Source organism: Ambystoma mexicanum, chromosome 13 (assembly GCF_040938575.1).
Source record: "Ambystoma mexicanum isolate Mex_15411 chromosome 13, UKY_AmexF1_1, whole genome shotgun sequence".
NCBI lineage: Eukaryota > Metazoa > Chordata > Amphibia > Caudata > Ambystomatidae > Ambystoma > Ambystoma mexicanum.
Genome location: NC_090938.1, coordinates 536,097,043 through 536,110,176, shown reverse-complemented (window position 1 = coordinate 536,110,176; position 13,134 = coordinate 536,097,043). Strand labels below are relative to the sequence as shown.

The window sequence follows — 13,134 nt, the reverse complement described above, 5'->3', positions numbered from 1 at the left end:
ATCGGGGTGAAAAAGTTGTACTCGCCACTGGCTAGTGATAGTTGATTATTGGAAAGTAATACATGGTGTGCCGTGTGTATGTATAGAATTGAGGTGATGTTTTTGCGACTGGCTAGTAGCTTGCCACTTTATTTTCTTTTGTAACACCTGAGGTAAGATGACATTCAGTTTCCCATTTTTTTTCTCCAAACTTTTACTTTATATTCTCATCCATCACACACGTGCAAACGTGTCAGAGTTCATCTGCCTGCATAGCCCAGCAGATGGTGAAAATGACTGACTTGCCATTAAACAATATTTCATTGTTTTGCTTTTAGCGCTATATTAAGGGGAGTTGGAGTGGATTCTGAGAGGGCTTATAGTAAACTGGGAGAAGACACTGATGTCTAGCTAAACTCTATATATGTAGGGTAGCGGTGTACTAAGGCTTAGTCAGGAGGTAGTGAGAGTGGTCTTGGGCTACAATGAGAGACGCAGAGAGCACTCCAATAACTCGAGCTAGACCGGAGATGTACACAAATATACAGTTATTTGTTTGGCCTTAATACACTCACAGCCAGGAGGCGGCAACACTATTTTTAGTCAAGGGGGTTGTAAGGAAACCATGGTATCAACAGTAAGAAGACAGCCACACATGATCACAGTTCAAGGGTGTTTATGGACTTGGGTTTGAAAAACGCCTATCTAATCCTAAATCTACAGATGGGAGAAAGCTACGACCATCAAATAACACAGAAAATAAAAAGGACCTATACTAAAAAAAAAAAACTATTGCCAATCATTACTTCTAAATACAACGAAATGTGAAAGGAGTATGAAATGTAAAAAGGAACAGTGTCCCAAATATGTCACAATGATAGAGCAATAAAGTTCCCTTCCCCATGTTTTCAGTGCAGAATAAGGTAGAGCACTGGAGCTCTATGGCATACTCTGGCTTCTCTTGGCACGAGGAGGCAGTCTCGAAGGCACAGCAGGGCCTTCTAAGACGGTCTCTTAATGGCACAAACACTTTCACTCAAGTCTTGTTCAACAAAAATATCTAACAACTTAAAGTACTCTTCCTTTTGCTTGTAGCACACATCGGGTGGATCATCCACCCCGGGGTCTCCCTCAGCTGGGCTCGGACTCCCTTTGCTTTCAAAGACACCGTAGGCCCCCATCTTCCTTTCACTTATTGTAATGTGCTGTGACTTGAGTAACTTTAATACTATGCTTATCACTGTTGCATGCTCCCTTCGACAGGGCGCAAGCCTAGCTGTCATTCTCTTGGGATCGAAGATTTTCGATTTTGCTAGGGATTCTTCTTAAATCCTTGCAGGACCACTTGGGTCTTTCTATCCAATCTCAAAAGTTCTATTTGCAGTATACCTTCCTAGCAGATATTTTTCGACAGGGCACCGGCGTGATGCCGGACCACTCTATCATGTCTTTCCGGTCTTCCCCAATGTTCCACTTTTATCTGGATCATCTCTGTTTCACCAATCTTTCATCTGACACTCTCGCCTCTGGCAACCTTAGTTCAACACAGCTTGGCCTTGCACACGTTCTCTCAACTCACCGGCTGCCTGGAGATACGTCTCCCTCGCCATGCCACAGCGCCTCTCTCAATTTGAATTGGCATCTTGGCTTCATGTTCTTCTCCAGTCTCTTAAGGCTTCTTTTTATGCATTGTTTTTTCCGAGTCCTCTCCGTGTTCCTGACTTATCCCCAAAAGTTCTTGGCGTTCTCCCTCTGTCGGGTTCGGACCCTTCCTTAAAGATTTACACAAAGGTCTCCCTCAGCCGGGATGGTATCCCTCTGTTTTCACAAAGAACCAGTTTTGGACTTCCAGTCCCAGAATGCATTGTGGTGTATTTTGCTCACACTTCACAGCTCCCCAAAACGCCATTCCATGGCTTTGGGAGCTGCAGGAGTTTCAATAGGGATGTGTCAGCAGGTTGCACTTCTTTGTTGTGGTTTTGGAGCCACCAAAGATCTGTTGAATGGCTGCAGGAGCCCTCCTCTCCAGGATTCGGATGGGAGTCACCTGCAAGCCTTCTGCACCATTCAAACTGATGGGACCTGTCCAATCATGGACAGCTTATCTTCCTAGCAACAGACACAATGTAACTTGGACGTGGAGTGGGTCTAGACGGATACGGGCCCTACATCAGGCCAGACACACAGACCACCACTTTGCCCAGGAAAGCAGAGGCTTTGCTTGTGAAAGAGCTTTCCGTTTATATGATAATTCCAGACCCTAGCGGACAGGAGCAAGGCAAAGGCATACAATGGCCAAAAGACAAGCTTAAAAACTTATTGCAGAGCAGTTTTAGAGCATATGGTACTTATGCAGTAAGTGCACTAAAGAAAACACAAAGTCTCTGCTGCCACCAGCTTATTCTGGACACTGTCTGCAAAAACAAAGTTGCGAAAAGCTATAGGGACACAAGTAGTATCTCAACAGCTCTTCACAGTAAGGCGATAAGTGCAGTTTAAAAATAACAAGAATTCAAAAGGGAGAGCGGGCCTGCCACTACTGATATTCTTGGGGATATTTGTTTCCGCATAAAAAGTGAGCAAAGGCAAGTAAAACAGTTTTAATAGGCCTCCAAAAGTAAGATTAGATGCACACTGTAGCAAATATTGGTGTCCTGTTGAAGTCCATGGAAAGAAAGCGGCGAAAATAAAATACCAACAGGCTGCAATTTCAAAAAAGTAGGCAATTTGAGTTTGTTCTTTACAAGCATTGTGGTATGTCTGTTTTGGTAGCTGAAAGGTAAGGGGGCAGATCAGCTGTCCCTTTTCGAAGTCCAATAGTGCCTTTTTGTGTCTCTCTTGAATGCATGGATTTAACTTAAGTGGGGCTGTTTTACCTAGCCTGGCTGATATTTTGTCCCCGGCTGTATTTTCAGGTGATTGAGGCCTTCTTGAGCAGGGAGGTGACTTATGTCATTTCCGGATGCAAAGAGGCATGGCAAAGTGATGGAACTGCATGGCGAACAGGATCAGAACGGAAAAATGCCACTGCACCAAGCTCAAGAGAAAATACAAAGACTAGGCTGCCACCCTCTACCAAGCAGAGGCTTGCAGCCATTCCAGCTGGCAGTTCTGGGTTGGATGACGCACGCCGATCGAAGCCTGTAAATAATGTAAGAGATGGCTTGCTGTGTTGCCAGCTTCCACAATTAGTGGCTGGGTTAATTTGCTTGGTTCTTGCTTAGTCTATCATATCTAAGTATGACCCTGTTGATATTGAATGTAGTTTCTTCTAGACTTATCCCAAAGAACTAGGAGAAGTTAAGGGATTAACAATTATCTTAATTACCATTTCTTGATTTTCTGCCTTGACCTCGGGTGGCTGTTTTTTTAATTTTCTGTTTTTCTGGGAGGATTCTCGGGGTGGAAAGGAATTGGTGGTCTATTCTTTTTAGATCTTTGTCTAAGTGCTTTATACGGAATTCTGTTGTAACTACATTTTTTTTGGCGCTCTGGCATGTTGTGATGTTAATCTCATATTCTTTGTCTTAACTTCCTAAGCCTGCCCTAATCAGCCGTGGGAAAGAGCTGCTGAACAAGGCAATGCAGAAAAAGGTGAGTTACATTTTTGCCTATGTAACCTAGATTAACATGTCTGTGAGGAACATGAAGTGATAACTCATAGGTTTGTTATCAAAGTCCCGGTCCTGGGTGTGAGGGCGGGGGGGGCTTTGCTGATGAGGTAGTCTTTTTCCGTCTTTGTTGGACACCTACCGGTAGGGCGTGCTTTATGTTGGAGCTGGCACGAAATGGATTCCAGGATTGTCTCCTTCAATAGGCTGTCCCAGATTGAGGTAAAACATTTTTTTTAAAAAAAATTTTGAGGGGGGGAGGGGGGGGTCGGTGTCCTTTCATAATTGTTAGGTAGACTTGTATTTGTGTGCACTATTCTCGCTACTTGAGTCCTCCAACACTTTTTGCTGGACTCTTGGAATTTTGACCTGCTAACATGGGTAAGTGGGACACTTTTTCCACACTGTCAGTCTTTTACACCATTTGGTTGTACCTTTTTGGAGTCCTGCTTTCCTCCAACTTTTAAGGCAGCTGCAATTTATTATCGTAGCACACAGCACTTTCTGTTAAGAGCCCCCTGAGCTGCCCTTTTTATTTTCCCTTGCGATAACTAACGTTACTAAGGTCAGGGGATCTTTTTTTATCCTACCTGACTTTTATATTGTAGAATCAGCACACCCCTCCTTGGGTGAAGTGCTGAGGGGACACACTGTATCCCTTTTTCCACTTCGCCTGTAACCTTCCTGTTAGTGACAGGTTAAGTGACCGAGTGGCTGGTGGCAGTGGATGATTTCTACAGATATGTGAATATTACATGCAGGCTGCTACCACAGCTGCGGTAAGGGACGCATGGGTCACCATTGACCAAAAAATGATTGCTGTACTTTAAAAAAAAAACATTCTGCCAACTCTTCATGACTTGTCCATTCTTGAGCCTTTTTCTACCTTACCTACTTGGCTGTGGGAGGCCCTTCTAGGTCTTTTGCCTTTGGCAGGCTTCCCTGCGAAAGCCCACCAATGTTCTCTGCGTGTCTGAAAGGACAGGAAGTTGGAAGGTGGGAGGTGACCAAACTCCCCTGGTCTTTTTCTTAGTGTGCCTGCCTGGATCCAGTTCGAACTGGAGGCTGGTTGTCTTTTGGACAAGACAGTCCCCAGACTTGCATCAAGGCTTGAATGGTGATTGATTGAATCCCAATGGTTTTCTGGCATGGAAGGCGAGGGTCCTGAAGCAGAAAGTCAGTCGACCAACGGAAAGAATCCGAAGGTTTGCAGCAACCGATAGCCAGTGACTGCAGCCACCTTGCTGCTGCTCCAACCTCCTTCTGCTCAACAAGAAAGATCCAGACCAGACAACTTCCTCCCTTGGAAAGGTGGAACTAACCATTCTCGAGACATTTTGAGCAATCCCTCCCTCGAAGAGCTGCGACAGTCCTGTGCTGCAATCTCCCAATACCCTGGGACCTGGATCATTTTGCTGTATATAGTCTCCTGAAGTGTGGTTTCAACCTTGTGGGCATCCTTCTGGGCCTACAGTGACTCGCTCCTGCTCTGAAACGTCCCCTCTTCCAAGTCGGGCACCGAGAAACGGAGGAAAGTCTGCCATGTGACAACCGTTGCTGCTCCGAAGCCTATGCTGAGTCCCAACACACCAGTATCGTGAAGATAGTCAGTTGGGAGTCGCATCCGAAGAAGCCGACCATCTGCTCCCGCCAAAAGTTCTTTCTTCAGCTTCCATGTCAAGAATCCGAACAGGAACTGCTGTCGCCTCACCTTGGGGACCCAGTGGTGACATTGTTCATCAGAAAAGGTCTGTCCCACTCCCAGGTGCTTACCTGGGTGCTGTTCTATTGATCTGTACTCCCCTTAAGCTTCTTGAGACACTTTGGGTTGACAACCCAATAGAGTTCTCCCAGGTCTAAGGACAATCGGTCCATTGGGCCACAATCCACCAGGGGGGTCTATCCGGCCTCCCGGAACCGTCAAACCTATCTGCAACATTGAAGAATCCTGCTAAACTTTGACACCACCTGCCTTACCTTTTTCTCCGCCCACAGGCCCGGCCCACTCAGTGCCTCAATTGACCTTGAGGCTCTCCTCCCCAGATAGTGCTGGACTTTCTAAAGTATAGGCTGTCTAGAAGTTGGTTACCAGTTTCCTTGTTGCCTTATATTGAATGTTGGCTTCCAGTAGCTCGAAGGGTGACTTTCAAAACCTTATGCATCTCCCATCGAGCACTGCATAAAACAGGACCTCCATATCTTCAAGGCAAGCTAAAACCCTATCACCCCCCCACGCACCCTGATCAAGCTCAGCTGGCCTCCTAGTCATACCAAAGACCGCCTAACCTGACTGAGTTGGATCATCATTCTCGGCTATGGAACTCACTCCCACTCCACATCCGCCTAACTGAGGATTTAACGTCTTTCCGCAAACTGCTGAAAACCTGGCTCTTCCCCTCAAACCAACCCGTAGTAAACTAACTCAAACAGACTAACAGCAACTCAATGACGCCAATCCAACAAACTACCTGATGTGAGAAATTGGCAGCCCTAATATAAACTAGAAGGACAAACAGAATTAAACGAATAAAGTAGATCAAAGCAATGAAATGGTTAATAAGAAGTAAATCATACGGATACAGTTAAGAGAGTTAAACTGCTGAAATGGACAATGCATGAGTGAATGACGCAGATGAAATAGTTAGAATGGATGATGCAGGTGGAACAGACGAATGTGCGAACTATATAGCTCGAATGAGTGGAATTCGAATGAATAAGTAGATCGGATGAGTGTATAGAATGGATGAACATGCTGAGTGGATGTGTGTAGAGCAGCTGGGTGTGTAGAGCGGACGAGCGAGTAGCATGGATGAGTGCATAAATACAGAAAAGCGAGTAGAACGCAGGAGTGCGTAAAACAAATGAATGTGCAGGACGGATGAGCGTAAACCGGATGAGTGTGTGGAACAGATTAGTATGTGGAGTGGATGAGTATATAGAGCATGTGACAGCTCCAGGTCCGCAGGAGAAGCAAGTAGAGCGCATGAGTGTGGATAGTGGATGATTCCGGAAGTAAGGAGAGTGTGTAGATCGCTGGAGCAGATGGGTGCCTGGAGCGAGCGAGTGCCTGGAGCGAGCGAGTGCCTGGAGCGAGCGAGTGCCTGGAGCGAGCAAACGGACGTGGTGTGTAGAGTGGTTGAGCGCGTAGAACGAACAGATTGCATCCAGTACTTATGAGTGCGTAGAATAGATGAGCGTGTGGCAGATCAGAGTGCAGGCTGGACTGGAGCGCACGGGGTGGGCTGGAATGCATGAATGCATGAATGCATGAATGCATGAATGCATGAATGCATGAATGCATGAATGCATGAATGCGTGGAGCGGACCAGAGTGTGTAGAGCAGACTTGGGTGCATGGAGGGGATAGGAGTGCAGAATAGATGAGCGTGTGGCAGATCAGAGTGCAGGCTGGACTGGAGCGCACGGGGTGGGCTGGAATGCATGAATGCATGAATGCATGAATGCGTGGAGCGGACCAGAGTGTGTAGAGCAGACTTGGGTGCATGGAGGGGATAGGAGTGCATGGAACAGACTGGAGCGCATAGAATTTGCGTGACGGATAGAATATGGTTTGGAATACAGAGAACGTTTGAAAGAGCATATAACCCATCACATCACTCCACCACGCTTACTCTCTCCTTTACATCACCACTCAACTAGAACACAGATACTATGACACCATTCAGTATAACTATTCTCATACCAACATCTGCTGCTCACTCCACATCATTCGAAGTAAACACTGCTGGTTACACACCCCCCCAGCCAGGCGTTCTCCTCAGGCCTAACGCAGCCACATCCGGTCTGGATAAATCCTGCCAGAACGAACACATACTCCTGATCTCTCAACCACCACACCTACCGCTAAGAAGCAGCTATTACACGAATACCACACGAGCTGCACTAATACCCGGTGCTCACACACACCTTTTGACTCCCTCTACTGATCTGAACTTCGGTTCCCAAGGGCGTTCAACCTACCAGCGCCTTCAGACCATACCAATGTTATATAAGGCGCTATATAAATGCAAGATAACATAACATTAAAGAATTGGTTTGCTGACTACTTACCTGTATATCCTTAGTCTTCCAGTGAATTGTGTAATGCTCAACCAATGTCTTATTGTGTATGTGAATAAGTCCTAATAATCGGTTGCCTTAGTGTTCATAATAAATAACAATATTTTTTTTTATAAAACCACAGTGTAAGTGTATTCTTAACTATTAAGTGTGCTCTGGGGTCTTTGTCCTTACCTACAGCCCTTCTCCCTCCTAGATTAAGCCTGGCTGCTCGACCATAGTTAACAAGCCTTTTGGGTAGTTCCGGCCAAAGAGTTGGAGCCCTGTACTCCTAAGGGTGAACCTTCTTCAGTCCTACCACAGGTGGACTTCAGTAAAACTCCAGAACGGGATCCAACAGCAGAGCTCTTGTTACCCTCAGGGTTGCAGGTAACCTTATGGTGGAACAGTGTGCCCAAAAGGAAAGACCAGACTCTCTTCAATGGTAGCGCTATCAGAGAAGTCTGGCTTAACTTTAGAAGGGAGGAAGACTGGCATGGAGGTACAATTAGTCCCAAAAGACACCACACAAGAACACCACACACTGGTATACTGTAAAAATATCCACTTTATCATAAATGAGTACCCGGCAAGGGTCGATGAGCTTGTAACAAGCAAGCTCTTTGACCCTCGCCAGGTCGTTACCTGCCCGACAAAGCCTTTGTCAACGGGTTGCGTCCGTGTCCTGCCCGCCAACCTGACCCCCTTCCATCGTGGCCATTGTTTACTTTCCCTATATTTGTAAAGGGTACATGGAAAGGGATGAGACAGTACGGCGTGCTCAGGTACTTATAGCAATAGAACCCTCGCAGGGGGCATTACCAGAGTGGTAATGCCCCAGGGGTTATGTTCGAATTATGCCCCCCCTCCCTCGGGTTCTATTGCTTTAGTATAGCACTGAGCACAGGGGAAACTAACAACCAACACAGCTAGGAGGGCTACCAAAGTCCAGGATATCTTTAAGATGGACAGTTTAGGTCCAGAAGGACCTTGTCTAGCATGGATTCACATGCTCATGAATATTCCCTGTCGTCTGGCCGGGAATCCTCGGTAAAAGAAAAAGTTTCACTTTAGTTTACAAACTTTTCTATAAACCAATCGCTGCCCCCAGCCAATGACTGCCCTACTACTAAGCCCCTCCTCTGGCAGCCATCTTCAGATTTTTACGTCCCAGTGTTTCGCTCTTAGAGCTTACTTTTTTTTTTTTTATTTTTCATGCTTTTTAACTAGAAAATTCCTATTTTTGTTTGGAGCATACAGGCTCTACAGTTCCTTCTTCTGACTAACTGGGATCGGCCTCTTTATCACCCCTCAAGGGCAGAATCATTGAGTGTTCTTCGAAGTTTCCAGAAGACCATCGTGCCTACACCGCATGCGGGACCATGTCGGAGGAGGACGGGGCTTCCCTCTTCAGGCTCTGCACTAGCTGAAGTTTACAGAATGTTTTCATGGAGGAACAGCATTCCCAGTGCCTTTGTCGTCACCCAACGCACAAGGAGGAAGATTGCAAGATCTGCTCTGTCTTTACCAAGCGTACGATGAAGGATCGGCACAGCAGGCTGGTGGCGTGGCTCAAATCCAAGGCCTGTCCCTTGTGGTTCACAGGGACATGCCTCCTCCGGATCCAGCCAGAGCGGGCTTCTACATCCTTTGAGGGCCCTCCATCCATGGGGGTCCAAGACCAGGCCAAGCACTGCAAGTCCAGGTCCATCGGGGTCGCTTTGCAAGCGGGTCCGGCGACGGCCAGGGAACGGTCATCATTACCAGCGGCCTCAATCTCCAGCTATTGCTCTAGCCCTTCTTTCAATAGAAAGCCGGCTACCCCAGGGAAGCTACGGCAGAAACCGGAGAAGGCCAAGCAACAGGAAAAGGTGTCCGACAGCCAGTGAAGGCCCAGGTGATGCAGGGTAAAATGTCCACATCTATCGAGCTGATGGCGGCCACCCTTTCGAAGGCGAAAAGGGTCTGACCTGGCCCAGGGTGCCCTGATGGTGGCCAGAGTGACTCTTCTTCCCAGACGGGAGGCTTCAGCCAAACCTTAGCCTGAGGTCAACCCTCAGGACCCTAATAAGGGGGGGTTAGGAGGTGTGGGGGGGGGGGGGGGCTCGGGAAGAAGTGGAAAACACCAAGGCACAGATCTTCCGACGTAGACAAGGGTTCCATCCACACCGTCCCGGAAGAAGTTGGTGACCACAGGAACGTCGAGGGTACCCGCCGGAGGTGACGACATAGGTGGGGACGACATAAGCGCTGGGCCCAGCGACCCTACTCCCCAGACACCTTCTAGAGATCTGTTGCATGATAATTCTCGACCCTCCACACTGTCTGAGATTCAGAAGAGGATGCTGATGGCAATGCCACCAGCGAAGACCCGTTGACACTGGGGCCGCCATGCCAAAGAAAAGGAAGAGGCATCCTACACCTCCGCTTCTGGTGCCGGTATTCCCACCCCCAACCCCTGGGATACGGGGGACGGACACGGCTACGACACACTGACTGCGGCATCTCTCCGTCTCCAAGGGCTTCTCCCCTGGACAAAGTGGGTTCCTTCCACTCAATGAACGCCTGCGCATCAGAACTTTTGCAGCTCACCCCGGAGGAGACAAAATAGGGCTTGCTGTATCGACACCAGGAGGCGAAAAGGAGCTATGGTACAAGATGGCTCCCATCCTGGATTTCATCCCCAAGGAAAAACTGGTCAAGGCGATGATCCTTCAGGCGAGGTGGTGTCAGACCATGCCATTACCGTGGCCCTGGACATTGCGGACACAGGTTTCCGCCAGATTGGAAATGGGGTTTGCCTCCATCGTCGTGACTGGCTGAAGGCCACCAACCTTAGGCTGGAGGTCCAGACGAGGGGCCTAGACATGCTGTTCGGACACACTCTTTTTGGAAAGTCCGTCGATGTCTGTCTTGATAGCCTGAAAAGATTCAGACGGCCCGTGCCCTGGGCATGCTGCAATAGCTCTGTCCTTTCATTCCTCAAGAGGGAAGTCGGGCAGATCTTCAAAAGGGTTGCGGCGGATAGTCCTTAACGCCAGCCTTCCTGTTCCACGACCCAGGAAGCCTACAGCGGTCTCTCCAAGGCCTTTGGAAGTGGCTGTCGTCAAGGCTCCCAAAGCAGTGTGCTGGCCTCCAAGCAGGACTGAACCGGCCTAGACGTCGGGTCCCTGCCCCCTGGTGGGAGGCTGGCTGGCTAACCATCCGCGTGTGGGAGAACATCTCCACCAATCGAAGGATGCTGGATGCTCTTGCCAATGGACACACTTTGGAGTTTCAGCGCAAGTGTCCGCAGATACCAATGGTGGCCTGGCAGGAACACATCCCTCAGCTGCTGCTGGAAGTTTGGGCCATCTTAAAGGCGCGATCGAGCTAGTTCCGAAGTGATTCTGGGGCTCTGGATTTTACTCAAGATAACTTTCTATTAAGAAAGACCGGGTGCTGGAGGCCCATTCTTGATCTGCGTCGACTCGAGTACCTCAAGTCCCAAAATAGGATGGTCCCGTTGCAGCACGTGCTTGGCCAACTGGAGGAGAGACTTTTGTCATTGTTGGATTTAGAGGATGTGTATTTCTCCAGCATGGGGTCTGGCATGGATTCACATGCTCATGAATATTCCCCGTCAGGCTGGGAATCCTCGGTAAAGAAAAATCAGTATCGGTTTTGTTTCTGATCTTACTTTCGTAGTAGTAACCAATCACTGATCTCTGCGTCATACTGACCACATCCAATGACTGCCATCTCCCTAAGCCCCGCCTCTGGCAGCCATCTTCAGATTTTTACCGCACGTTCAAGTGTTGGGATCCTCGTGCTATTGCTCTCGAGCTGTAGTGCTTTTTTCACACTTTTTCCTAAGAAAGTTTTCTCTTTTCCGTCAAAAGAGCCTCAAGCTCCACCGTTTCTTTATCCGATCAACGGGGACCCGTGTCGGATTCTTCTACGCCCCTCAAGGGTAGAGATTTCGTCGAGCCACGCTTTTGGAGGACTCCAGAAGTTTCTCAGGCCCTTCTCGATCATGGCCCAGGAGAAGGAAAGCTCGACGCCCGGAAAGCTGTTCAGGGTCTGCCCTGGATGCCAGCTTCAGAATGTCTTTAAGGAGGACGAACACTCCTGCCTCTACTGCCTGCATGAGGACAAGACGCATGTGGAGAAGGACTGTGCGTTTTGCGGCAATATGTCGGAGCGGACCATGAAGGACCGCCATCTGCGTCTCGCCAACTGGCTGGAAGGGAAGAGCCCGTCAGGCGAGGAAAAAAGTCGGAGTGGTCTTCTAAGACCTTTGAGGGCGCCCCGGCGACGGGGGGTCCAACAGAAGGCCAAGCACTGCGAGTCCGCTGGCACCGGGAGCGTCGAACGGTCGGGCTCTACGGGCGCCAGGCAGGGCGCATCCTCCCCGGCGCCATCAACCGCGAGCCAACGCTCTGGCTCGGGTAAGAGGAAGTCCGAGGACCCGGCGAAGCTCCTGGAGAGACCCCGGTCGAGCTCGAAAGCCCCATCGGAGGGGGAGCGAGGCGGTGACCCTCCCCCCAAGGAGAAGGCGGTGAGCGCACCTAAGGTGGTGAAAGCCTTGATCCATCCGGCCAAGGCCTCTATCGAGACAGTCGCAGCGGCCCTGGCTCAGCCTGTGGAGGCTACACCAGTGATGGTGACCTCGGGGCCCAGAATCTCCCTGCCACCGCGGAGGGAGTCCTCTTTCATGCCCATCGACAGGGCCCCCGTGAAACCTCCGACGGAGAAGAAAAAGGGGGGGGCAGGAGGTCGTCGTGGATTCGGCCTCAACCTCTGAGGAGGAGCTGATCGAAGTCTTAGGTCACGGCGTTGGCATGGAAGAAGACCAGCCCGTCGGGAGAGACCCCGACGTAGGAGACGACGAGAACGTCGAGGGTGCCGACGGGGCTCCTGATCTCCCGTCGGAATCCCCTCAACCAGTGCCGCAAGACAACTCGGCCATTTTGTTGGCTATACAGTCCTTATGCTCAGAGATGAGGACGAGATTGCCGTTTCCGCCAATGGAGGAACCGCTCCCGACGGGGGACCCGGAGCCAGGCCCTTCTGGGAGCCCCCTCTTAAGAGAAGAAGGATTCATCCTCCACCTCCTTTTCAACCATTGCGCCCTACTCAACCCTCCTCCCCGTCCACGACCCGTGGGGATGATCAGGGGACTGACACGGCCGCCACGGGTACAGACGACGAGGTTTACGACGAGGACCTCCCGTCGTCACCTCCTCCCCATGGCTTCCCCGCCCGACGAGATTGGATCGTTTCACGCCATGATCGCCAGGGCATCTGAGCTTTTCCAGCTCTGCCCGGAAGAGAAGGAAGGTTTCCTTTATCAATGGCGAGAGACCAAGAGGAAGACGGTCCTCGCTGTACCTCTACTGGACGATATCTGGGATGAGGGTCTCGCCCTCCTCAAGAACCCATCCACAACGCCTGCGAGAAGGGATTCGTACGAGAAGTAGTACCGGGTCCCGGACGCAGCCCCC

At 49.6% G+C, this 13,134-nt stretch overlaps 1 protein-coding gene across 1 annotated transcript in view; it reads left to right on the top strand.

The window, feature by feature from the left end:
• Positions 1-13,134, top strand: part of DBF4B (DBF4B-CDC7 kinase regulatory subunit) — a 437,979-nt gene that overhangs the window by 76,671 nt on the left and 348,174 nt on the right. The window contains exons 3-4 of the mRNA XM_069634269.1: positions 2,895-3,131; positions 3,520-3,573. Of these exons, the coding sequence (XP_069490370.1) occupies positions 2,895-3,131; positions 3,520-3,573 (291 nt within the window). The remainder of the gene's footprint in view (positions 1-2,894; positions 3,132-3,519; positions 3,574-13,134) is intronic.